This window comes from Elgaria multicarinata, chromosome 2 (assembly GCF_023053635.1).
Source record: "Elgaria multicarinata webbii isolate HBS135686 ecotype San Diego chromosome 2, rElgMul1.1.pri, whole genome shotgun sequence".
Taxonomy (NCBI): domain Eukaryota; kingdom Metazoa; phylum Chordata; class Lepidosauria; order Squamata; family Anguidae; genus Elgaria; species Elgaria multicarinata.
This window is the reverse complement of record NC_086172.1, coordinates 171,006,513-171,031,811: the sequence shown is the minus strand read 5'-3', so window position 1 is coordinate 171,031,811 and position 25,299 is coordinate 171,006,513. Positions and strand designations below refer to the sequence as shown.

The following is a 25,299-nucleotide window of genomic DNA, read 5'->3' as shown; positions in this document are numbered from 1 at the left end:
GTGTCGTGGGCCCCAACAGTTGTCAGTGCACTTCATTACCACTATAAAGCTGTAGCATAGATCCTGCAGAGCACTTCAATATCACTATAAAACAGTAGTGGGGCTCCTACATTTTATATACTGCTTTCATACCACTTTCATAGTGGAATATTTGCTTGGTGTAGATGACCCCATAGTCCCCATTTAACTTCCCTCTCTCCCGAGTCACTGCTTCAAGATCCCTTAGCAGGCTTGCTCTTGTGCTTGGCGCCTTAGGTGCCTTTTAAAATCGGGAGTTGAGGTTGGCCATGTGGATCTGGCAGCCGAGGGGCATGATCTATCCAGTACTTCTCTTGTGAGAACTACTTTCATTATACTGGGGTGGTGGATTGCTGCAAAAACAGTACTGCATAGTGTGCCAAATTATGTGTTCCCTTTGCATTATTGTCACACCATGTACCCAATAGTGACACAAATTCAGGGTTCCCCCACTCTGGGTTCTTCAGATAGCCTCCCAAACCACAGCCCAGGTAGGCAAGTGGAGGAAAAATCCCCATTCCATACCACTACTCTGCAGACGTTAGAGGAGAGTTTCACCCAGTAATATCAGTCACCGCTTTTTCTTTTAATTAAGCGGAGGCAGCTCAGTGGTGTGAAATACAACCTATAGATTTTAAAGATATAGAATATTAAGAGAAGATTTAGATCAGTCTGATCAAAGCTTATCATATTACCTTTTCTTGTTCTTAAGCAACAAAATATCATACTGCCCTTATAGAAATCTATGATGTGATCATGCTTAGAATACTGTGTTCTAGTCCCTACACCTAAAAAAAAATGATATTGTAGAACTGGAAGAAGCACAGAGAAGGGCAACTAAAATGATCAAGACGCTGGAGCATCTCCCCTGTGAGGGAAGGTTACAACAGCTGGGATTGTTCAGCTGGGGAAAAAGGAGGCTAAAAGGAGACATGTTAGAGGTGTACAAAATGATGGATGGTGTAGAGAATATGGATAGGGAGACATTTTTCTCCCCTTCTCATAATACTAAAACCCAATGGGGTCATCCCGTGAATCTGATTGGTGGGAGATTCAGGACAGACAAAAGGAAGTAGTTCTTCATACACCGCATAGTCAAACTGTGGAATTCACTACCACAAGATGTGATGGCCACCAATTTGGATGGCTTTAAATGGAGGTTGGATAAATTCCTGGAGGAGAAGGCTATCAATGGCTACTAGTCCTGATAGCTACAGTATGTGCCACCTCCAGTATCAGAGGCAGTAAGCCTATATACACCAGTTGCTGGGGAACATGGCTGGGAGGGTGTTGTTGCATCTGATTTAAAGACTGCAGTTGCATAGATAATAAGCGAGGCCTTCTCCGAAGTCACTATGAATGAAATCAGTAGGTTGGGAGAAAAAATAATTCATTTACAATTGCATTTAGCTCCTCCTCCTCTATTACTAGCATTTGGACCCTGTCTTTCTATCACTGATACAACTAGCAGCATAGCTGTGGCTGAGCAACTGTGCTCTGGGAACTCTTCCTCTGAAAAGTGGTAATGTAATTCAGTGGGTAATCTGTTGGGCACGGATTTGAGATTTCTAAATTCAGTCCATGGCTAATTGCAAACAAGACAGCCAAATGTGATGGGGAGAATGTATGTGTGCGCCTTCTCAAAACAATAGAACTTGGGAGTTACTCATTGAAATCTGTAAGAAGTCCATACAGTGCCAACGAAAGGAGGTATTTCATGCAACGGATAATCAACTTAAGCTGAAACTTAGGCTACACGTATCTGGGAGTATGTCCAATGGAAGTCACTTCTGGATGGACATGCTAGGCTTACACTATTATTCTCATTGGTCTGTGAATGTAATAAATCCTTTATTCATTTACTGTTAAGAAATTTATTGCTTCAAGATGTCAGTAACTAGATTAACTTTCCTGTTAAAAGGATTCTACAGGATGTAGGGAGAATAAGACCATTGGTGCCTATTAGTGATGATAGCTAAAAACGATCAAAGCAAATATCGTCCTAATAACTAGATGCTGGGAGCAAACAGAGAACGATGGCTATCTCATGCTTTACTTGTGAGCTTCCCTGGGTTAGCTGGCCGGCCATGATTGGAGATGCTGAACTAGATCAACCCTTCCCAACCTGCCACCCTACCATGCTAACTGGGCATGATGGGGGTTGTAGTCCATCACATCTGGAGAATGGCAAGTTGAAGAAGGCTGCACTGGATGGGCCCTAGGTGAGGTTCAAGAAAGCAATGTTTATATTGTGCATAAAGATTGAAGTCATCATTATTCCTCAGATACATTATCAAATTAGATCTTAATAAAGGAGAACAGTTTCTTCTATATCAGGGTAATAATCAAAGTCAAATAGGCTGGTAAAATTCCCCACTCACCAAATGACCTTGAGCCACACTCATAACTTGTCACCAAAATATTACTGGTTTTGATGGGAGAGGGAGCTGTAGTTGTACCGCCCAGAGAGCTTCGGCTACGGGGAGATATAAAAATGCAATAAATAAATAAATACTACCTGTCATCCATTTCCAATAGTCCACCCTGCCAAGACCATTTGCCTCCGAAACACTACCTCTAGTGCAGAGGTGGGCAGAAGGTAGATCTCCAGATGTTTGGGACTTCAACCACCAGCATTCCAGACCATTGACCATGCTGGCAGGGGCTTCTTGGAGTTGGAAGTCCAAACATCTGGAAATCTACCTTCTTCCCACCCCTGTTCCAATGGACAGCTCTCCACCTAGACCTGGGCAGTCCCCTGCCCCTCTGATCTACCCGTCCTATAAGACCCCCTTCCTACATGTCACTGCTATTTCTCCAGCATACTTTCAAACCCATAACAGCAGCGCACACCCTGCCAGCCTCAATAACCATGTCATGGACTAGATCAGAATTGAGGGAGGGGGCTTTGGTTAGTGGAAAAGGAAAGCCCCCTCCCTCAATTCTGCTCCAGTCCAATACACTGCAGCCCATTCTTCGATCTTTCCCCACTTTCCATGACATCTGAAAAAAGAAGAAGCTAATTTAAGTAGAACGGAGGAGAAGCTGATCCTGAGACTTGCAAGAGGTGACCTGAACTAGTGGTTTCGTATTTTATTTATTGTATTTAAAAACATTTTTTATCGCGCCACCTCGCCATTTCTGGCATCGTGGCACTTTACAATAAAACATAAAACAATTTCCATTAAAAACCCTCAACCCACATTAAAATTTAAACCACCCCTCCCCCAAACTCTTGTGAAAGTAAAAATGCCTTACAGAGGCGTTTAAAACAATTGACAGTAGGAGTCTGTCTAATCTCCGGTGGCAAATTGTTCCACAACCGGGGAGCCACCACCGAAAAGGCCCTGGCTCCTGCACATTCCAAATTGTAGCGGGGGACGATCAGGGTACCCTGCTCCTGAGAGTGAGTCTGCCAACGGTGGGACACAGGAGTGAGGCGAACACTCAAGTAACCAGGGCCCAGGCAGTGCAGGGCTTTATATGTAGTTAATAAGACCTTGTAGCGCACCCTGGAAGCCACCGGCAGCCAGTGAAGCTTTTGAAGCTCCGAAGTGACTTCGGAAGTGCCTTAGCCAACCTGGCTGTCGCATTTTGAACAGCCTGTAGGTGTTGGATTTGCTTCAAGGGAAGCCCTGTGTGCAACAAGTTGCGATAGTCAAGCCTGGAGATGACCAGGGCATGAACTGCGGTTGTAAGATCTGCATCTGACAAAAAGGGGCGAACTCGGTGGAGCAGATGTAGTTGATAAAAGCAGCTCTGGACAACAGCCCCCACCTGTGATGACATAGTTAGGGATTGATCAAGAATGACTCCCAGGTCTTGTGCCTCGGTCACAATCCTCGGTCGGATTCCTGAAAATGAAACATCTGCGAACTCCTGCATCGAATCTGCCAGTCGCTGGCCGCGACCAACCACCATCAACTCAGTCTTCTCCGGATTAAACCTCAACTTCGGATTAAACTCATATGCATGCTAAATTTCACGGGGAGCAAAATACCCTGCAGAACTCTGGCACAAGCGCCATGGAACAGAGCAAAAATGCCCTTCATCTCTCTCTCTCTCTCTCTCTCTCTCTCTCTCTCTCTCTCTCTCTCTCTCACACACACACACACACACACACACACTTCAGATGGATTATTTGTTCCATAGCTCCACTTGATCACTCTGCCACGCTTACCATTAGAGTGGTAAAAATGAGTGGGGGTGGATTTATTGAAGTAGAGCACAAGTGTGTGATTGTGTGTGTTCAGCACAAGCATGATAGAGTTTCCCAGCACACACACACACACACACACACACACACACACACGTACGTTAGTGAAACCGGCTTGTGCCGCCACAGCCACGCCCTTCGGTTCCGTGCAGCGGAGTCAGCCGCCTCCTTTAAACGTTTTCAGAATGAAACCTTTCCCTGTGCAGAGATTCTGAGCTGCGCTTTTATGGCCTCACAAATAGATCCTTACAACGATTCGGTGTGCTTGGTAATCCCAGACTGTTTTTATTTTTGGCTCTGATGCCTTCCCTCCCTCCCTCCCTCCTTCCTTCCCTCCCTTCCTGCCCAAGCTTGGCCCGGCTGTACTGGCTACCTGTCAAGTTTTGGTTTGGTTGTAAGATGCTTGTGCGTTGACTTATAAAGCCTTCTTGGAACAAAGGCCAAGTTTTCCTCCGAGTCATTAATTTTCCCGGCTCTCTTTGCCAGCAGAGGTCACTTGACTCAGTCCTGCTTTATTTCTTCTGTGCCTAAATGCATCACTGTCGGACTGGCTTTTTGTGACAGCTTTTGGTTCTTCTGCCCTTTACAGAGGCTTTTGAGGCCCAAGTGTATCCACCTCTCTTGGCCTGCCTTAATCCGCTGGCACTCTTATGCCGGGGGGCTGCACGTTACAAAGGCTTAGTGTTGACTCCTACAGTAGAAGGAGATATTTCCTTCCAATAAGCCATCTAGCAACCAGGGAAGTAATAAAATCCCCCCCCCCCCGCCCCACATTTCTTAGCACTGTAAACTTTTAAAACAAGTACAGCATGTTCCTCTTTTATTACTGAGCCCTCTGTCCTTTTTAAAATAATAATTGGATATGTTCCTCCTGTACCACTTTATCTCCCTCGGTCCTCAGAGTTGAGCCAATAACTAGACCTAAACGTGAGGGTGGTCCGGTAGAAAATCAGCAATTTCCTTTGTGTCCTGCCTCCATGTTGCTGCTTCTTTCGCGGCATCATATGTCCATTGTTCAGGAAGTGGTGTGTGCAAGATTCCACCACCACAAACATACGTACAGTTTAGGGCTCCATTCGTAGTCTGTTTGGTGTTTTATTTCTTTGCATTTGTTTGATTGAGTTTTTCATATTAATCTTCGGATGTTTTTCATCCCCCACTCCTCTTTACAGAGTTTGCCCCCAACTGTGGCAGCTGAGTAAACACTGGTGGCCACCATGTGTTTTTCACAAAATACCCCGACACAACGTCATTCTGGAACATTTTGAGCAAGGTTGGGGATAAGAATGGCAGCTACGATTTTTTTAAAAATGGCAGACCCCCCTACGATTAGCTTGCATTCCCCCCTTTTCCAAAATGCCCAGAATGACACTGCATTGTGGCATTCTGGGAAAAATAAAATAGTAGCCTTGGCCTCTAATTCTGCCCCTGTCACTATTGGGGACAGGTTAGTCCCCATCCATCCTGGATGTCACAAATAGGCATGAATGGTTTGGGATTCCCATTCATTCCTCTCTGTATTTTTTCATGGTCCCCATTTGGTTCAGTGTCCCATTCATTCTGAAAGAAATGCACACCCCAGGGAAGAGTAAAAGAAACTTTTGAAGATATCATACAGCCATGATTTAAAATCATTGGCAAGGATGAATTAATAATTGTGGGTGGCTGTGCTAAGGGGATTCTGTTGCAATGGAATTCCACGCACTCCAGCATTTGCAGATGAAAGTAGAAACTTTTGTGGGTATTTTTCACACCATTGATTGCAATCTTGGGAAATGCATCATGTGGATGCAGAGGGACGATCCCAGGGTGATCCCCAGGATGTTGCCCTGTCTAGCTATGGCCCAATATTCATTTGTTCTACATTGGCCTTCAAATAAGATGTGTTGACAAACTTATCCCTTTACTATCAATAATGTTTAATAAATTCCATTGTAAATTCCACAATGATCTGGGCCCTTTCTACACCCAAGGGTTATCCCAGGAAAATGGAGGGATCGTCCCTGCCTGTTCCCGGGATCCCCTGTGTGGCATTTGGATGCACAGGAATGATCCCAGGACAATCCAGGGATATAGGGCTGGTGTAGACATGCCCCTGGTTGTACCTTGTTGTAGAATAGTGCAACCGAAACAGTCTAAGATGCAGTTAGACGACATGGAAACCATCAACAGTGGTACCGTGTGGGTCACCAAGTCTCTCTTTTTTGTTGCCATGGTAGAATCTTCCCAATTTGCTCCTTAGGTCGCCAGTAGGATGCCCACTGCAAAGTGTTTTTATCAAATTAATCAGAGGGGCAAACCCAACTTCCTCGCTCTCTCCTATATTACAGTATGCATTTCAAGATAAATGGGTTCCTGATGCAGATCTAAGCGGGGCTGAATCTCATTTATTCATTGTACATTTGATGAGCCGTAGCTTTTTGACCTTCCCACTAGCCTTTTAACATTGGTACTAAGGAGTTGCCTACCACATCAAACCTGATCTGAGGATTTAATTACATGTTGTGGCAAGAAAGATCTTAAATGAAGTAAAACATGAAATTAGCCAGAGGCCTCTTCTTGCTCAACAATGTTCAAGGTTCTAGTAGTTTTCTAAATGGCTGAGACAATAGAACAGGTATCTGTTGTTGTTGTTGTTGTTGTTGTTGTCGTTTTTAAAAAAGCTGCTCCTATCTAACTTGCAGCATGCAGATCCTGGCTGGGAAAAGGAGCTGAGGGTGATGTTATGCAGAGTCATATTTATTTAGGTGGCTACTAGGAGGAGGGCCTTCTCTGCTGTGGCACCCTGGCTGTGGAACGAACTCCCCAGAGAGGTTCGCCTGGCGCCTGCATTGTACTCCTTCCATCGCCACCTTTTTATTTTCTCAGTATTTAAACACCTAATTTAACTTTTAGTTTAAATTTTGCTGTTTTAATACCGTATTTTAACCTATATCAATTTCTGCTGTGTGGTTTTATCCTGGTTGTGCTTTTTATACTGTATTTTGTGTTTGTGTTTTTAGACTGTTGGTTGTGTTATTATACTTTTTACGGTTTTAATTTTTGTGAACCGCCCAGAGAGCTTTGGCTATTGGGTGGTATAAAAATATAATAAATAAATAAATAAATAAATAAATGGGGAGGTCATGGGCCGTCCCACGCTAGAGGCATTCAAGAGGCAGCTGGACAGCCATCTGGCAGGGATGCTTTAAGGTGGATTCCTGCATTGAGCAGGGTTGGACTCGATGGCCTTGTAGGCCCCTTCCAACTCTACCTTTCTATGATTCTATAATCAACCGTGGTGTAGATTAGGATTAGTACTGAGTTGATTATTAGTCCACGCTGAGTTGACTCACTCATTCGCTGCTCTTTCTTCCCCCTTAGTCCTCCGACTAGCATCCTATCCGTCATTGCTGCCAAAATTCTATCCTGCCTGCTGGACTAGAGCGGAAGTCACTGATTTGACTTCTGTTGCTTTGTGACTCCGTGGTTGATGAAATAACTAAAGGTGTCCAAGGAAATAACCAATGATGCCCTCCACACAACACGATAACCAGTGGTAGTTCAAATAGCCAACTCTGCACAGCGCTGGTTATTAGCTTTTGTTATTTTGGCCAAATAACCAACCATGGTTTAAAAACGCCATCCTCCGAACACAATAACCCATGGTGGGTTAAATAACCAACCATCGACTATTTAAACCACCATTGGTTATTGTGTTGTATGAACCCAGTCGTTGTCTTTGTACTTGGAAAGGTCTTTTGGAAAGGCAGACACCCAGGGATTCCCTCTTTGATTTGTTCAGACACGCATGCTGGTCTCCCAAGAATTAAGCAGACAGAAACAGGCAGGCTTTGGGGCTTCACAAGGCTGTTCAGGGAGAGAAAGATGACTAAGTGAGATTGAGCAGTTTTGTGAAGGTTAGGAAAAGTTATGCGTTTGAAACTTGCATTATTAAGGGACAGAACAGATGTGACATTTAATGTATGATTGCATTCAATGTGTATTTTCCCCCTTTGATAATAGCAGTTGTGTGTGTTGAGCAGGGGGAAGGGTCTCTATAATGGGGGTCCATGGGGTGAAGGGGTTTCCCCTGCACAATTGCCCCAATGAAAATTGATCCCCTAAGGTGCCAATAGGCCCAGGAGGGAAACTTCCAATGCCACCATCAACCTATAAAACATTTTAAAGCAGAAGTTGGACTCACTTATACATAGCGTACTTTGCATTCAAGTATTTATGTTCTTTTTAACAGTAGAAAGAAAGTGTGTGTGTGAGAGCGAGAGCGAGCGAGATATTTGTGTAGGGTTTTCTTCTGCATGGTTTAATTTCCCCCTCCACAATTAGAGCCTATTATAAAGATCTGCCATCTGTTTCAAGCGCTCTTGAGAGCACGTCTACGAATAAAAAAATACTATCCGCAACATCTGGGAGAAATGGTGTGGCTAGTAAGTAAGCGCACATGCACGTTTGAACGCCCGGCCAAGTGAAGACCCTATGCCACCGTTATCGGTCACAGGACCCGTTTAGTACCGCAGCATGACCCAGCTTAATCCGAGCTGAATCTGCGGAAACCACGCTGTAGCGTGTCAAATGCTGAATCAGCTGTTCCCCTTTTCCCTGGCTCCCGCGGAAAGCCTTGAACAGCAAAATCTGGCAGCAAAGAGAAACTGACTGGGGATTACAAGAGTTCTGTGAGGCCAAAATAGGACTGGAGAAGCAGAGCTGCGTCAAAACCTTGTTTCTTTACATTTGGCTGGCTGGCAATCTCTTCTCTTGCATCTCATTGGCATTTTTGCTGCCTTATTGCTAGAGGTGGGCCGGGTTGTGTGTCCTAATCCTAAAGTCAGACGATTTGTAATCCAATTAACATAATCCGTGTTTATAAACCATTCTTCGTCTTTGTTTTAAGGGCCATGTGGCGTAGTGGGGGAGCGGTATGTAGCCTGGATGTCTTACATCATGTCCCCCACCCCTGGCTGCTTTCAGAAAAACTTAAACCCTTCATTTCAACATTTTGAATGACCCTTTTAGCAGGGCATCTGTTTTTTTAATCCATTTTTTAAATTATAAGTTTATACTGTTAGTTTTACCCTACCCAGTGCCTGTTTACCCTACCCTGTGCCTGTTTACCCTACCCGGTGCCTGTTTACCCTACCCAATGCCTGTTTACCCTACCCTGTGCCTGTTTACCCTACCTAGTGCCTGTTTACCCTACCCAGTGCCTGTTTACCCTACCCAGTGCCTGTTTACCCTACCCTGTGCCTGTTTACCCTACCCTGTGCCTGTTTACCCTACCCTGTGCCTGTTTACCCTACCCAGTGCCTGTTTGCATTCTCTTCCCCTCCTTATTGTTTTATTATGATTTGATTAGAATATAAGCCTATGCGGCAGGGTCTTGCTATTTACTGTTTTACTCTGTACAGCACCATGTACATTGATGGTGCTATATAAATAAATAAATAAATAAATAATAATAATAATATATTAGCAGGGCATTATAACTTCACTTACATTGTCTGTTTTTTCCTCCTATGGGACTAGCATGCCTAATAGAGGGGTACTGCTGGTCAGGCAGTTTTGTGCATGCTGCCTTAGCACTTAGAAAAGGTCTCCATCAGGAAACGAGGTTCCTTGGTGTGATGCTAGAAAGTGTGATGGATGATGATGACGACGACGATTCCGCCTTTTCCCCAGTACTGGGACTCATGGTGGTTTACAAGATTAAAACACGTACGATTAAAACATAAATTTACAAAAGTTAAAATGGAGTTAAACCTGCAGTAAAATTAAAAGCATTTTAAAAATGGTAAAAACAGTAACAGATTAAATAAATAAATACAACAACACAGGTCCAGAGTAGTTCCAGAAGCCTGCTGGAACCAAAAAAAAAAAAAAAAGTTTTTGCCTGCCTCTGAAAGTGTAGCACAGAGTGAGTCAGCCTAGTCTCCCTGGGAAGGGAGTTCCAGAGCCTTGAACAGCCACCGAGAAGGCCCTCTGCCGCGTACCCATCAGGCAAGCGTGGGATGTTCGTGGGACAGAGAGAAAGGCCTCCCCAGAAGATCTCAGAGCACGTCGGGCAGGCTCATAAGGGAGAATACGATCTTTTAGATAACCTGGACCCAAGCCGTAGAGGGCTTTATAGGTGATAACCAGCACTTTGCACTGTGCCTGGAAACAGACCGGAAGCTCCCTCCCCATTATTATTATTATTTATTTATATAGCACCATCAATGTACAATGTCCCCAAACCTTGAGCTTCTAAAAGCGTGATCATGAGCCATACTATATATGATGTACTGACGGTAATTGCACACGAGGAGTTAACATGCACAGTTCTTAAAAATTGAGCAGCCAGCATGTGAAGAGACCTGTGAAGGATTGGGAACATGGCATGTGGGGAGAGAGAAATATTCCTCCCCAAAGCTGATATGAGCCTCGAGATGGAAGCTCCCCTTGGCAGGGAGCTTTTCATCAGGAAAACCGTGGGGGTGGGAGGGTGTTATCCCTCCCTCCCTATGTGGCATGTTCCCTTTGCTGATCCCTTTGCCCATGTTTATTTTATTTTTTTATACTGTCTATTAATTGCTTTCATGCAATTAACATTGCACCTACTTTGGGGCCCAACGAGGGAATGTTGGCGATTCGCACACAGTGCCCATCATTGTAATGGTTGGGGTGTGGGCAGGAACGTTAAGTCTTGTTCTAGCAAAAGCAACAAAGAGTCTTGTGGCACCTTAACAGCAAACAGCTTAATTATAGCAAAAGCTTTCGTGGAAGACAGTCTAGTAGTTCATCAAATGTCCATGGCAAGAGTGTCTTGGGCAGATTCCTAGACTGCTTATGTTGTCCAATGGAACTCGGTAGAGTCCTCTTTTGACTCAGCCTGCCATATCCACATAGTCCCACCCCCATCATCTGCATAGCCCCCTCCCTGAGTTGAATTTCTCAATTTTGCTAGACAGAGAGAGAAAACAACTAAGGAATGAAATGTGTCTGTCTGTCTGTCTGTCTGTCTGTCTGTCTGTCTGTCTGTCTGTCTGTCTATCTATCTATCTATCTATCTATCTATATCATCTATCTATCTCTAGCAAAATGCCTACCATTTTGACAGTGTGTGTGTCATTTGCATATCCCCAGTCCTGAAGAACTAAGTAGACATTATACATAGATCCGTGTGAGCTATTAGCCTAATGATCCTTTATAAACAAACAAACAAAAGCTTCTCCTGGATGGGCAGGCAAGTTTGGGGAAGCAAGAAGGCATACCTGCCCACCTGCGCCCCCAATACCAAATGCATGTTTGCCTTATAAGAATGCCTAGAACTGTGTGTGGCATCTAGCTTTTTAGCCAGTTCTCCAGTGTTAAAGCACAACGTCTTCTCGCAACAGGCTCTCCAAGTATAGACATTTGTTTCCACCACCACCCCTTCTGTAGGGACACAGGGCAATCATTCGCTGACGTGGGAGAAAGTAAAGGGGTTTGAGTAAACACACCATGGGGGTTGATGCTAGATCCGTTTTATTTTTTTTTGCTCTTCACCTAGTCCACCATCTCATCTGCATATGGCTAATCCAATCTGAGTTCTGTTTCTTCGTCACAATGGAGGTTGGAGGCCAACTTGATTCTAGATGGATAGTAATATGAGAGTAAACAAGGATTAGGAGTTAAATGGCTGCATTTGGTTTATGTTAGTGTTTGTGGTCTAGATGTGGTGTGTCCTGGTATGCCCTATGAACATGCCTATTTGTGAATAGATTAATTGATTTTCCAGGGTTAGCGTCCATAGTTTGGAACCTGGTGTTGAAATCTGCCATATTTCTGATTTGTTTGAATAACTAGAGCGCTTTGACTATGGGGCAGATAGAAAAGAAAGGAAGGAAGGAAGGAAGGAAGAAAACCTCAATTATTGACATATCGAAGTGCTTGACTTCTCTGCTACTGTGTTTTAAACAACTTAACCATTACACAATCAAATTACACACATTATTTTATTTTATAGCATACTGCTTATTTAATAGCCCGGTACAGGAAAATTGAGTTGTACTTAACTGCATTAGGCTTTAGGATTCCATGCAATCCATTTACTGGTTGGCTATAGGGAAATCCTCTTGTTTAGACATTGTGTGTTCTCATTTTCTAGAAATAAGAAATATCCCTAAGGCTGTGACGACATTAGTGTCTATTTCAAATTTCAATTAATGCATTCTTCTTTTAATTTAAAGACAAAAAGCTGCATGACTTTTTAAGTGGCAACTTGTTAATTGAAAAAAAGACGAGTACGTAAAACAAAAGATTTAGGGCACACTTCAGCCTTTCTGAGCGCCATTGATTTCAATAGGAGAGATTTAAGCACCTGCTTCCTGTGGAAACGAATGAGCTAAACTGTGGCCGACTTGTGCCCTGAGTCTGTGTCTGACCTGGAGCATTTCCGCTCAGATCCTGCGCATATTGCTACTGGTCACAGGCTCAAACCTGTATGCAGGGTTGTGTGCTCTTAACAAATCAGTTTTGTGCACGGTCACTTCAAATACCGCACCACGAAAACCTATGTCCTGCGAACATTATGAATGAAGCTAATTTGCATGAGATTTTCCCCTTCATAATTCTGTCATTTCTCTCCCCTCCATTTCGCACATTCCCAGTTGTCATGGGAAGGAGCTAGGAGCTACGTAGGGTGTTGAAAGCACTGCCCTTCCTTCAAGGAAATCATATTCAGCAACCCCTCTGGCTTCTGAGGTTTCACCTGGCATTGCCTGCAGGCTTTCAAGCATATCTTTGTAATCTGTGGCACAGTGGTAGAGCACTTGTTTTGCATGAAAAAGATCCCAAATTCAATCGCCAGCAACCAGGAAAGAATCCTCGAAGGAAACCTGGAGGAATCACTGCCGGTCAGTGTCGACAGTACTGGGCTGGATGGACCAGTGGCATTTTTTAAAAGTAAAAAAAAAAACTAGTCTCCTTTCCTTTCCTTGTGTGCTGAATTTTCCTTTTGTACAAAGTTGCTTTACAAGCTTAATAGAATAACGCTAAGAGCAGAGCTGGCCACCGGTTTTTGTGGGCCCTGGGCACCAGGGTGTCACTGGGTCCCTTTCCACATGTCCCCCCTTTCTGAGTCTTCTTCTCTGCCAGTGCCAGCGAGGAGGAGGAGGAGGAGGAGGGTGGCGGTCCACTAAGAATTAGGTGGTGGCCCCAAGTCTCTCGGGCGGCTCGCTTGTTTTCTGGATGGGCTGGGCCACAACAGAGCCGTGCTGCCTTCCTGCTGCTTTTAGCCCTGCCAGGTGCTGAGGGAGGTGCCCCAAAAGGAGAGAGACAAGGTCTTGGTCTGCTCCTTCCCACTAGAAAACAGGAAAGCACCCCAGATTGCATCAGGCTGGGACAATCTTCCATTTCGCAACGGGAAATGCAGTCAATGGAGCACAACTCACTGATGTGCAATCCGAGTGTTTGCCCATCCATTCTATAGTAATAAAAGAGGATGTCTGCCTGCCTGCCCGTCCGTCCATCCATCCGTGCATCTATCAGTGCCATAGTGCCAAGACCGTAACACTTAAAACTTGGCAGGCATATTAAGGGGAGCCTCTGGGCGTGCACCTTGAGGCTACTTTGTTTTTAAAATGCATTAATTAATTTAAATGTGTCCACGTGGTTGAAGTCTGCAGTGAGTAAGATCTTCAGCCACTAGGAGCAGACTTCCCTAACCAGTCCATACAGTTTGGAGCCAGGGGAGATTAGTAAGCCAAGGGGCAGAGTTACAGGCCTGCTATCTCCCCCCTCCCTCCGGTCCTGATGTGGGGCAGCCCCTGTCAGGCAAATGGAGTGGGCAGACCCTTCCCTCGGGGGGCGGGGGGCGGCTATATTGGTGCACCATGGCAGGGGCCATGCCTAGAGGTGTCAGCAGCCATCGCTTCATTCAGGTGAGATGTGTCCAACGTGTCCAAATCTGATAGCTGTTTAAGTTTGCTTGAAGGCTTTGCCACATCAATCAAGCACGCAATATGTTCCAACCTGTACGAAGCCGGGTCGATTTGCTAGTTGTGAAATAATAATAACTTTAAAAACTGCCCTAGAGATCCCTGCAGCATCACAGGGGCCTCTGATCACAGGGTCTGTCATCCCCCCCCCCCAGTTTCTATAACTTTTTTTCTGAAATATATACCCCACACCTTCAGGGCCAGTGGGCATTTCCCAAGGTGACTAGCAGGCAGAGGTCCCATCAGAACATGCAGCAGCCTCTCTGGTCAGCAATGGGACCTCTGTAGGAAGGTGAGCTTTGGCAGGTGTCTGATTATGCTGAGCTTGGGTGCCAGGTCTGACTAGGAGCAATAAAACTGCTTGAAATCCATCTTAAAATGGCAGACAATAAAACCACAGAATCAATAGTAGCAGCAGCAGGAACTAGCCCACTAATAAAACCCCATGGATCTGATTCCCCAAGCTCTGAGCAAAACAAACAGGCTTTTCATTTTTTCCCCAGATGTCCTTCCTTCAAGACATCATTCTAGAGGCTTGGGACGGTTCCTCAGAAAGCCTTGCTCCTTCTAACTGTTGTGCTGAATTCTCTGCAACAGGTGTGGGCAAGTTTGGGGTATCCAGCAAGGGCCATTTGTGCCCCCAGAGCCCTCAGCCCCTCAGTGGGTCACACTCCTGCTGCTGTCACGCTGTCGAATCCAGCAGCAGTAGCCACCAAATCAGTGTTTTTCCGGCAACGGACCACTACAGAAGCCTAAAGTGGCCAAATTCCACTTATTTTCAAGTGAAATTTGGGCTCTGTAGTGGTTAGTGACTGAAAATCAGTGCTAAACTGGTGACTTTTTTGCTGCTGTGAATTTTGATGGTGTGACAATGCGTTGCCCACTCCTTGCTCTACAGAAGGGATTCCGAGCAGGGCTCTATATCATGACCTTAGTGGGGGGAGGAGGGCCCCCAGGATTGGGGATGGTGCAAGACCAAAACAAGTAGCTGTGAGTATTGCGTCCAGTTCTGGGCTCCACACTTCAAGAAGGATACAGACAAGTTGGAGCGTGTTCAGAGGAGGGCAACAAGGATGATCAGGCGTCTGGAAACAAAGCCCTATGAGGAGAGGCTGAAAGAACTGGGCCTGTTAGCCTGGAGAAGAGAAGATGGAGGGGAGACATGATAGCACTCTTCAAATACTTGAAAGGTTGTCACACAGAGGAGGGCCAGGATCTCTTCTCGATCCTCCCAGAGTGCAGGACACGGAATAATGAGCTCAAGTTACAGGAAGCCAGATTGCGGCTAGACATCAGGAAAAACTTCCTGACTGTTAGAGCAGTACGACAGTGGAACCAATGACCTAGGGAGGTTGTGGGCTCTCCCACCCTAGAGGCCTTCAAGAGGCAGCTAGCTGGACAGCCATCTTTCAGGAATGCTTTAAGGTGGATTCCTGCATTGAGCAGTGGGTTGGACTTGATGGCCTTATAATCACCTTCCAACTCTACTATTCTATGATTTTATGAGGCTGTTCCGAACTAAACATTACAAATCCCTGATCCATGGGTCTGTGAAACTACCGTACACTGAGTCATAGCATTAGTCCATCTAGTTAGACCGGTACTCTCGACTCGGAGTGGCAATGAATCTGGAGCATCATCGGTAGAGGTCTTTCCGAGTCCTAGACCTGAGATACCAAAGATTGAATCTGGCAGCTTCTATGAGCAAAGCCGTGTGCTCTCCTACTAAGAAATGGACCCTTCCCCTTCTTTTGCAGCCCTTGTGTGTTTATCTTTTGATGGGCTGGGGGTGGGGAGGAGGAGGGGAGGGGGAGGAAGTGGCGGCAACAGTGAAGGGCATGACAGATGCTTTCAAGTCGCAGGGCTGTAATTGACTTGGAGACTTGATCGAAAGCTGCGGAAGCTGCTGGTTATGCTAGAGCGATTAGAACGGGCAGAGAAGGTGGCGGGGTGTGTGTTTGTTGCTCCTTGCCCTTGTTTAACCACAGAGGCGCTCTCTGATCTGCTTACAGGATTAATAGCCTAAAGCCGGTACCTCTTTTTTTAAAATACCCAGCACTCTGTTTTTACCTGTACCCTAAAGGCTTTGGCTTCCTCTGGAAGAAAAAAGGAGAAAGAAGGAAAAAAGAAGAAGCCAAAGCTTGCAAGGAACCACATCAAAACCGTTCAGACCTCTCTGCTGTTTTAAGATCGTGGGCCAACGGGGTGGTCACATCTGTGTTTATACAGAATTTCAGGCGCTCATATTAAAGATTAGAATATTGTTCAGGAACTCTTTGGAAAAGTTGAGCAGAAAGGGGGGGGCGTGGGCGCCTGTTTTCGGCTGAAAAAGAGAGAGAGCCAGAAGTCAGGAGCGCCTTTTTTCCTGCCTCTGGAGCAAGCTGTTTAATGGACAGCAGATGGCCGCTCTCAGCGCTTTGGGCCAATCGGCTGGTTTCGTTGATGATCGCAGTGAAGTTTGCCGGGGTCCATTCGAGCAGCTGTTTTTTCTTTTTCTGATTTGAGCATTACAGTGGATGTTTATAACAAAACAGTTTTGTTTAGGAGGGACATAAAATCTGGGAGTTTGAATGCCCCACGTATTCTCGGGGAAATCTTTGCCTGTAATGAATGCCTGTCAGACAGGCTGAAGGGTGGCTATTTGCAGGCAGGACCAGTAGCCCATCAATTACCGCTGTGTTGCTTCTCCTCGGCGTAAGTCATGCTTATTTCGGATCGCTTCCTTTTAGACCCTTTTCCTGCAATTTGGCAGTTGGCAAATGAGGTCTCTCTGTCCCTGCCGCTGATGGAGGAAACAACTGGCACAAAATTCCAAAACAAGTTTAAATTAAAGTGTTGACATAAAAACCGATCTGCAGTACATGGAAATGGTCTAATTTTCAGAATGGCGTATTAAAGACCCTTGTGTGTTTCAGGCACTTTCTGGTTTTTTGTGAGTTTTACGGAATGTTAACAATAAATTTGGCTGGATGAGTCTGGGTCATATACTCCAAAGTTCAAACCTACTAAGTTAACTTTGTTGGGAAGAAAAGCCATAAAGAAATGTAGAGGTTCTGAAAAACTGGATTTAGATCAGCATTTGATTTGCCAGTTAATTTTTGAATAAAGTCTTAAAACAAGAGTTGGCAGAAGGTGGACAGGTGGTGGCTCACTGGTGGATGACCCTGTGACCCCTCCTGGTGGCTTGGATTTTGGCAAATAATGTTGGATTAGGTAGACATTGTTGTGATCCAGCAGAGTAATTCTTATTAAGGAAGATAATAAATACTTTGCATCACTTAACCCAGATTAATTCTAGCCTTAGGCCTTAGCTAGACCTACCTGATAGTCTGTGACGGAGGAGGGAAGATCTCATGTTGCGATTAATGCGAGATCCCGCCTCCGTTTTTAAAGAAGACGGGGCGCACGAACGCTTGTGCGCTGAAGGTAGGTGGTTTTTTTTAAAAAAATTAACTTAATTTGCCCACTTCCCCCACCCTAACCCCGATGGGCACAGCTCCCGGCTCTGCGCGTGGAACTGGGTCGAACCATGGCAACGGGTCACACATTCTGTCGTCCTGGGCTCAGCCCGGGACTGTGGAAAAAGTGGGCCCAAAGTGGAGGGCTCTATTCTGGGGCAAGGGAGGGATCATTCCTCCCTGATCCTGGGACGCACAGGAACGATCCCGGGGTTCACCCCGGTCTAGCTAAGGCCTTAGTGTGAAGGGATCCTGAGTGTGCACTCTTCGTAAATTTAAAAGATGTCTTCTAAGGATCACACGAATTCTAGTTTAAAAGTTGACCACTCAAGGGTGAGCAGCCCATCTCTGACTTAAAACATAGATTTTAAATCGGAGTTACCATGAATTTAAACCAGTATCGATGCTGATGACCCTGTTATGCATCATACATGTACATCACTCTACGCTCTCCCAAAGTGTCTAGAGAGAAAAAAAGCCTGAAGGTGTAGGTTTCCTCTACGAAGGCTGCGCCCTGGAACATTGCTTTTGCAAATTGAAATACTTGTGCTCATTGGAACTCTGTGCGCTGGTTGTCTTTATTGTTCTGCAAACTGGGGAGGGCAATTCTCCCTTCCCTCTGCTTCTCTGCATTTCTGATCTGCTTCAGAAACCTTTTTCTTGATGCTTGTTCTTACGGTCAACCCAATTTACCAAGTGGTTACATGCACATTGTGGTAACCTCGCACTTGATCAATGGGGTGGGGTGTGACTATCTCAGCCCTCAGGAAGAAAAGTGGCAAGGTAAAATTTGAAGGTTGTAACTGGGTGATTAGGGTGGGGAAGTGGCGTACGTGTCCCAATCCGGACCTCGCTGGTCCAGCCAAATCTAAACAATAACTCATCCTTTTAATATAGCTCCACCCGCTTTGCAAACTTAGCTCAAATTGCATGTCTTGACAATCTTGGGATGGCATAATAGCATTGCCTGTTAATGAAGGTTGCTTGAGTGCTCTGAAGGGCAAAGTGACCTCGCATTTGTGTGTTTACTGGATCCTGAGGCGATTTTTGTAAAGTCAGCAACAAGGCTATATTATCGACTGAATTGGAGAGAAAGCATCTTTTTGGCAATGGATTTACTAAAAGCCTTTTTTTTCCAGGTGTGTGTTAAGTTGCGCTGTAAAAAGTTGCGTATGCTGTGGAACAAGTCTTCGTGTTTGCTGAGTTGTCAGTAAAACCCATGACTAAAATATGCCGTTTAAAAACCTTCTTCCAGAGGCATTTTCAGTCAATATATTATCACAAAATTGCCTGTAGCAAATATATGTTGTGCGGTGCAGTCCCAGGAGAATGGAATGATAAAGTAGGCGAAATGTCTCGAGGAGCATAAACATGAAAATATTATCCAGTGAGTTGAGAAAAAACTCTCCTTGCCTGTGAATCTGAGGCACCAAAATTAAGGCTCCTGAGAGGATCTATGGGATCCTAAGCAAAGGTGTGCCTCCCCGTCCAGTTTTGAAACCCAGTAGGATGATTCTCTGTGTGCCCCATTCAGGCTTCGGCTTGGGCACACCTCCGAACCAACCACTTCAGTTAAGTGCTTTTCCTTTTGGGAATATCAGGTATCTGCCATGTTGCCCAGAGCTTCTGCTTCCACCTGATGTGGAGAATGTGGATAAGGATACAGTACATTTGGGGGGTCATCTCATGCTGCTGGTTGGTGGGAGGGAGATTCAAGACAGATACAAGGATGTACAAGCGCATACTTAAAACTGTGGAACTCGCTACCACAAGATGTAGTGATGGCCAGCAGTTTGGATGGCTTTAAACAGGGGCTGGATAAATTCCTGGAGGAGAAGGCTATCATGGCTCCTTGTCCTGATGGTTATGCGCTACCTTCGTTATCGGAGGCAGTGAGCCTGTATACAGCAGTTGCTGGGGAACATGGGTTGGAGTGTGCTGTTGCACCATGTCCTGGTCGTGGGTCCCCGGTCTGCAATTGTTTGGCCACTGTGTGAACAGAGCGCTGGACTCTTGGTCTGATCCAGCATGGCTCTTCCTATGTTCTCAAGTTTAGATTCTGTGTATGTGGGTGGGTGGGGAGGTGATTCCCAGGCAGTGCAGCCAGTGCACTCCTAGTTCACTCTCCTCTCAAGTCTAACTTCACCATCCTGTAGCGCAGCAGCGGATTTTCTCACCCTGACTCATAGTTGCCCTATTGCTGTTCTCTTGGGTAGAGTTGCCAAGTTGCAATCCGTCTGGGTTTACACAACACACTAACCCACCCGATGTGGGTTGTTGTTGAACCATAGGTTATCGTGTTGTCTGAATGCAGCGCGTTTTCTGCAGGATGGGTTAACTTCTTGTCTAAGCACAGTGGTTTTTTTTTAGAACAGGGTGGGTTATCGTGTTGTCTCAACACAACACATTTCCCCCAGGGTTGCTTGTTAACCATGCAGCTTTTCATATTTTTCTCAAACAAGCCACCTTGAGAACCCATTGCTTGTTGTTAGATGTTTCAGTGTGGTTTCCAAGCCACACTGCGGAAAATGTACTGCATTCAGACAATATGATAACCCACAGTTCGACGATTAGTGTGTTGTGTGAACCCAGCCGGAGACTGTGTTTAGCATTAACATCAGGGCAGAAAGGAGATCTCTAGGTGTTGTGGACCTCAACTTCCAGTGTTCCTGAACATTGATCATGCTGACAGGGGCTTCTGGGAGTTGAAGTCCCAAACTTCAGGAGATCTACTTTCTGCCCATCCCTGTTCTAATGCAGTGGGAGAAGAAGGGCTTCTCCTACTTAGAATCATAAAATCATGGAATAGTAGAGTTGGAAGGGGCCTATAAGGCCATCGAGTCCATCGAGTTTAGGGTGGATTCAATGCAGGAATCCACCCTAAAGCATCCCTGACAGATGGCTGTCCAGCTGTCTCTTGAAGGCCTCTAGTGTGGGAGAACCCACAACCTACCTAGGTAACTGATTCCATTGTTGTACTGCTCTAACAGTCAGGAAGTTTTTCCTGATGTCCAGCTGGAATCTGGCTTCCTGTAACTTGAGCCCATTATTCCGTATCTGTCCTCCAGTCCTGAAGCTATCTTCCCTGCTTTCTGCGATACAGAGCAAGTGACATGACCTGGGAAAGGAATGAGGGAGCTACAGATTTTCCCATTGAATTGTGGAATTCAAAACTATACATCAAACTGGCAACCCCAACTCTCAGGCATGTTGTGTGGGCAGTGTGGTTGGCCTGGGGAGGGGCAGAGTGTATGATCCTCCCGGCCTCTTACCCAACTGTCCCCTAATGTCCCACATCTGTACATTCAGCAGTCCTGCAACAAGAAAGGCAGTTGTCGTGGCGATTGTGGTGCATTCACACTAACATTCATTGTTCACAAGTGGGTGAGGACACATTGTATATCCTTCACTTAGGGGCATTTAAAAGTTCCTAACCCCTCATTCTTTTACTTTGCATTTAATTAAGTGTTTGCCATTGAATCATATTAAGAGTGATTTTCAGGGAGATGGGAGCAAGCCTTGTTGGTGTCTATTCTCTGCGCTAATTAACTGCAGTGACAATTTGTGTTCACACAAGAAACCATAACAATGGGAAAGTGTGGTTCGAAGAAAACTCTCTCTCTCCCCCCCCTCCCCTTTTAATTTGGATGTGTCCCATCCTCTGGAAGATTGCTTTGTTAGCAAACCAGTTATCAGGAAAGACTGTATTTCTAAGATGATTAAAGCCAGGGTTTGAATCGGAGTTGATTTGCTATGAATACACACTCTAATTAAAATTTCTGTTGCTTCTATTTAGATGAAAATACTGGAGATGGTGAATTAGATCTAAGTGGAATTGACGACAGCGAAATAGATATGGTAAGAATGCTACCACCCCATAATAGTCTATGTGTACATGAGGGTTTGTTAAGAATGTAAGACGGTCAGGATCATTCTGTTTTGCCCAGGAATCAAATCAACCTGATTAAAAGTGTTCTATTCTGGTGCTGCACATATCTTTTAGGGCTACAAAGCCAACTGTTACCTGCAATAGTTGGGCGCTTCTCCTTGGTTTCATTTAAAACACTCCTGTCTAGCAACTGCATGTAATTGCATTTAACAAAGGTCTATAAAGTTGTGACTATAGTGGTGTTATCCAGGAGCCTTGTAAGACAGATATTGAAGAATTATGATAGTTGCTGTGACTCATTTCACTTCTGTCATACATTTCCTGAGATTGACCAGTTCGCACAGTAAGGCAACCCATTGCCACAATAAGGCAACCCTAGGGAGGTTGTGGGCTCTCCCACACTAGAGGCCTTCAAGAGGCAGCTGGACAAGCATCTGTCAGGGATGCTTTAGGGTGGATTCCTGCATTGAGCGGGGGGTTGGACTCGATGGCCTTGTAGGCCCCTTCCAACTCTGCTATTCTATGATTCTATGGGTAACTAGCTACAATGGGGTTGTTGTATCATCCAAATCCAGACCGCTTCCTGCAGGGTGGCTTATTTTTTGACAACAAGCCACCCTGAGAACCCATGGCTTGTTCTAGGGATGATACAACCCGTGATAGGTTGTCATGTCATCTGGACCCAGGAGAGCAATTTCATTGTTGGTTGCAGGGATCAGCTAGTGAACTGCTCAGTAAGAGCGGCAAAAACTCCGGCTGCTCTTAATAATCTCAGCTTTGCTGCCACCAGTGACAGCTCCTGCACTGATACCCAAGAGACACTTTGGAGCAACCGCCACTGGTTTGCAATCCTTAAAAAAATCAGTCCCAAGAAATTCCCCATTTGTGTTCATATTTTTTTTTTTAATCAGTCTTTCACAAGCACGCTCTTATGGCTGTCCAAGATGTGTTGCCTTGCCTGGTCAATTTCCATGTTTTCTTGTACGCAGTAAGTGCTCTGAAAATGATCCATGGAAAAAGTGGGGGAGCAAATACTTCCCCTTTCTGGAGTAGCTAGAAACTCAAGAAAGTGTTGAAAAGTTGGTGGGCGCTGAGAAGTATCAGTTCGACACTTAACAGGCGGCAGGATCACATTGTTATGGTGCAGCTAGTTCTGCTGCTTTCCCCTCCCTTTTCGGTGCTTTCAGTTGACGACTTGGCAATTGATCCTTGGCAGCTATGTGCAAATTAGCCCATATTCCGTCCTGTCAATTTCCATGTATGTTTCGCAGCTCCTTTGACAGCTGCAACATACAAGGAAATTGACCAGTCAAGACTACATGCCCTAAAAGCTTGCACGCAGCCATAAAAGCTTGCACACTTGAGAAAGATTGACAAAAATGCTACTAATAAAAAAAATTACAAACCCAATTGCACAATTTTCTGGGGCTGATTTTTTTTTTTTTAAATGACCACAATTGCACATTTTTGATGCTCCGAAGAAAACAAACAAACTCAGCAGCAAACAGTAAAGGGTAGCAATTGGAGCTAGGAGAGGGAGACGAAATGGGTTCTTCCACAAAGGACACTGGGCTGGACTGAGGGGGAAGAAGCAGGAGAACAAGCCACAGTGAGCCCGATTATCTGTCGGCCTCACTGTGAGTTGTTCCACAAACAACCCCTGCTGCGTAGCCTATTTGCAAAGTGGCTTAACGTTACGTGCGAACGCGGCCATTGTCTGCCAGTTGCACCTGCTTGGGTGGCTTCTTCTTTCTCTTTCTTCCCTTTCTTCTTGTCGTTCCGTAACTGCCTCCTTCTTTCCCACCTCTGCTTTTTGCGGCACCACTGCCTGTTCCTTTACGCCCTGCCACCTGGAAGCTCCTTCCAGGTGGAGCAGACTGTTCTCAGAAAGCAGGCGGAAGACAGGAGGAGCAAGAGTGGTGATGGTGGTTAGGATCAGGGTGGATTTGATTTAAATCAATTTGATTTAAATCATGATTGAAATCACGATTGAAATCACTACTCAGAAAGACTCAATTTAATCATGTTTTATTTATTTATTTATTTATTTATTTATTCTAAATATTTATTCTAAATATTTATTTAGAATATTTATATACCGCTCCTCATTGAAAAAATTTCAGAGCGGTGTACAAGGTAAAATGAAAATAAAAACAGAATAAAACAGTTAAAACAAAATTTAAAAAGAAGCATAAAACAACAACACAGAAATCCAAGGCTGCATGTTAAAGAAAGGCTTCTTGGAATAAAGATGTTTTCAGGAGGCGCCGAAAAGAGTACAAGGTTGGAGCCTGTCTGACCTCCAGAGGCAGGGAATTCCACAGGAGGGGGGCCACCACGCTGAAGGCTCTTCCCCTGGTGGATTCCAATCGGAGGATGGATCTAGGTGGAACCACCAGGAGCAGGCCCCCGGATGACCTCTGTGACCGGGCAGGTTGCTAGAGGAGAAGGTGCTCTCTCAGGTATCCTGGTCCCAAGTTGTTTAGGGCTTTGTACACAAGTACAAGAACCTTCAACCTGGCCCGGTAGCGAATAGGCAGCCAGTACAGTTCCCTCAGCAGAGGAGTTACATGCTGGAAAGGGGCAGCTCCAGACAACAGCCGAGCTGCAGCATTCTGCACTAGCTCCAGCTTCCGGAGCAGCTTCAAGGGCAGCCCCACATAGAGTGCATTGCAGTAATCCAGGAAGTAATGTTACTTCCCCCCCCCCAAAGTGCACTCTATTCATTGAATTTTTTGAAACTTAGCACTTAAGAGGTAAGGGGTTGATTCTGGGTACATAGATTTGAAAAGGCACAATGGGATTGTGATCTCTGCAGACACAAATTCATAGTTTTGAGAACTGTAAAACCAAGCAGCTGTGATAATGTCTTCTAGATAGAAAAATTGCCCAATAATCTTACAGAAACCTCTGGAAGAGCATGACACTGTGAATGGATTAATGGAATTCATTTACCAAAAAAATTTAAACATTGTATGGATATACAGTCTCATGCTACATAATTAAAAACAAAACCTTATTTCATGATGAATAACCTTTGGACTATAATGTATCTTAAGTAGAAAACTATCTTTAGATAGATTTTTCCTCAAAAAGCATTTTATTAAAAAACGATTTAAATTTTAAAATTCCGTTTTTTGTTTTTTTTTAAAAAAAACCATTGATTTTTATCCACCCTGGTCAGGATGCAACTTGCAAGATTGCTGTTCTGATTCTTATGTCAGCTGCAGGCATAACACCGTTTTTCTCCTCATGCCTAGTATATACTCAATGAGACAGAAGCCAAAATAAAAGCAGATCTATGGATGAAGGAAAATGCGGATTATTTAAAGGAACAGAAAGGTAAGCAAATTGAATAAAGCTTTCTTTCAGGTGATTCATGTTGTGAAGGCTGTAGATATATAAAAAATAGTGCTTGTTTATGGAATGCCCGCCCCAAGGAGACTTGCCTGGCACCTATCTTGCTATCTTTTCAGGGCCAGGCAAAGACTTTGCTTCTCTCCCAGGCATGGCTCCCTAAGAGCGTCATCACACGGGGAGAAATCACATTTCCCTACCGTCGCTTCTCCGCCCGTACGTTTTGTCCCTCACTACTTCCTCATTCTCAAGAGAGAGGAAAGCGGAAGTAAACAACGTGCGTGTGACCCATTCAGTGGGCTGTTTTGATCGCGCTGCTTCTCCTGCACACAGCAGAACATAGCGGCAAGTTTATTTATTTATTTTATTTATTGTATTTTTATACCGCCCAATAGCCAAAGCTCTCTG

General features: G+C 44.9%; 1 protein-coding gene across 2 annotated transcripts in view; it reads left to right on the top strand.

Moving 5' to 3' along the window:
- BRF1 (BRF1 RNA polymerase III transcription initiation factor subunit) overlaps nt 1-25,299 on the top strand; it is a 242,979-nt gene that overhangs the window by 142,510 nt on the left and 75,170 nt on the right. For both annotated transcript variants that reach the window (XM_063118139.1, XM_063118140.1), the window contains 2 exons: nt 21,442-21,503; nt 24,795-24,876. In XM_063118139.1, coding sequence (XP_062974209.1) covers nt 21,442-21,503; nt 24,795-24,876 — 144 coding nt within the window. The remainder of the gene's footprint in view (nt 1-21,441; nt 21,504-24,794; nt 24,877-25,299) is intronic.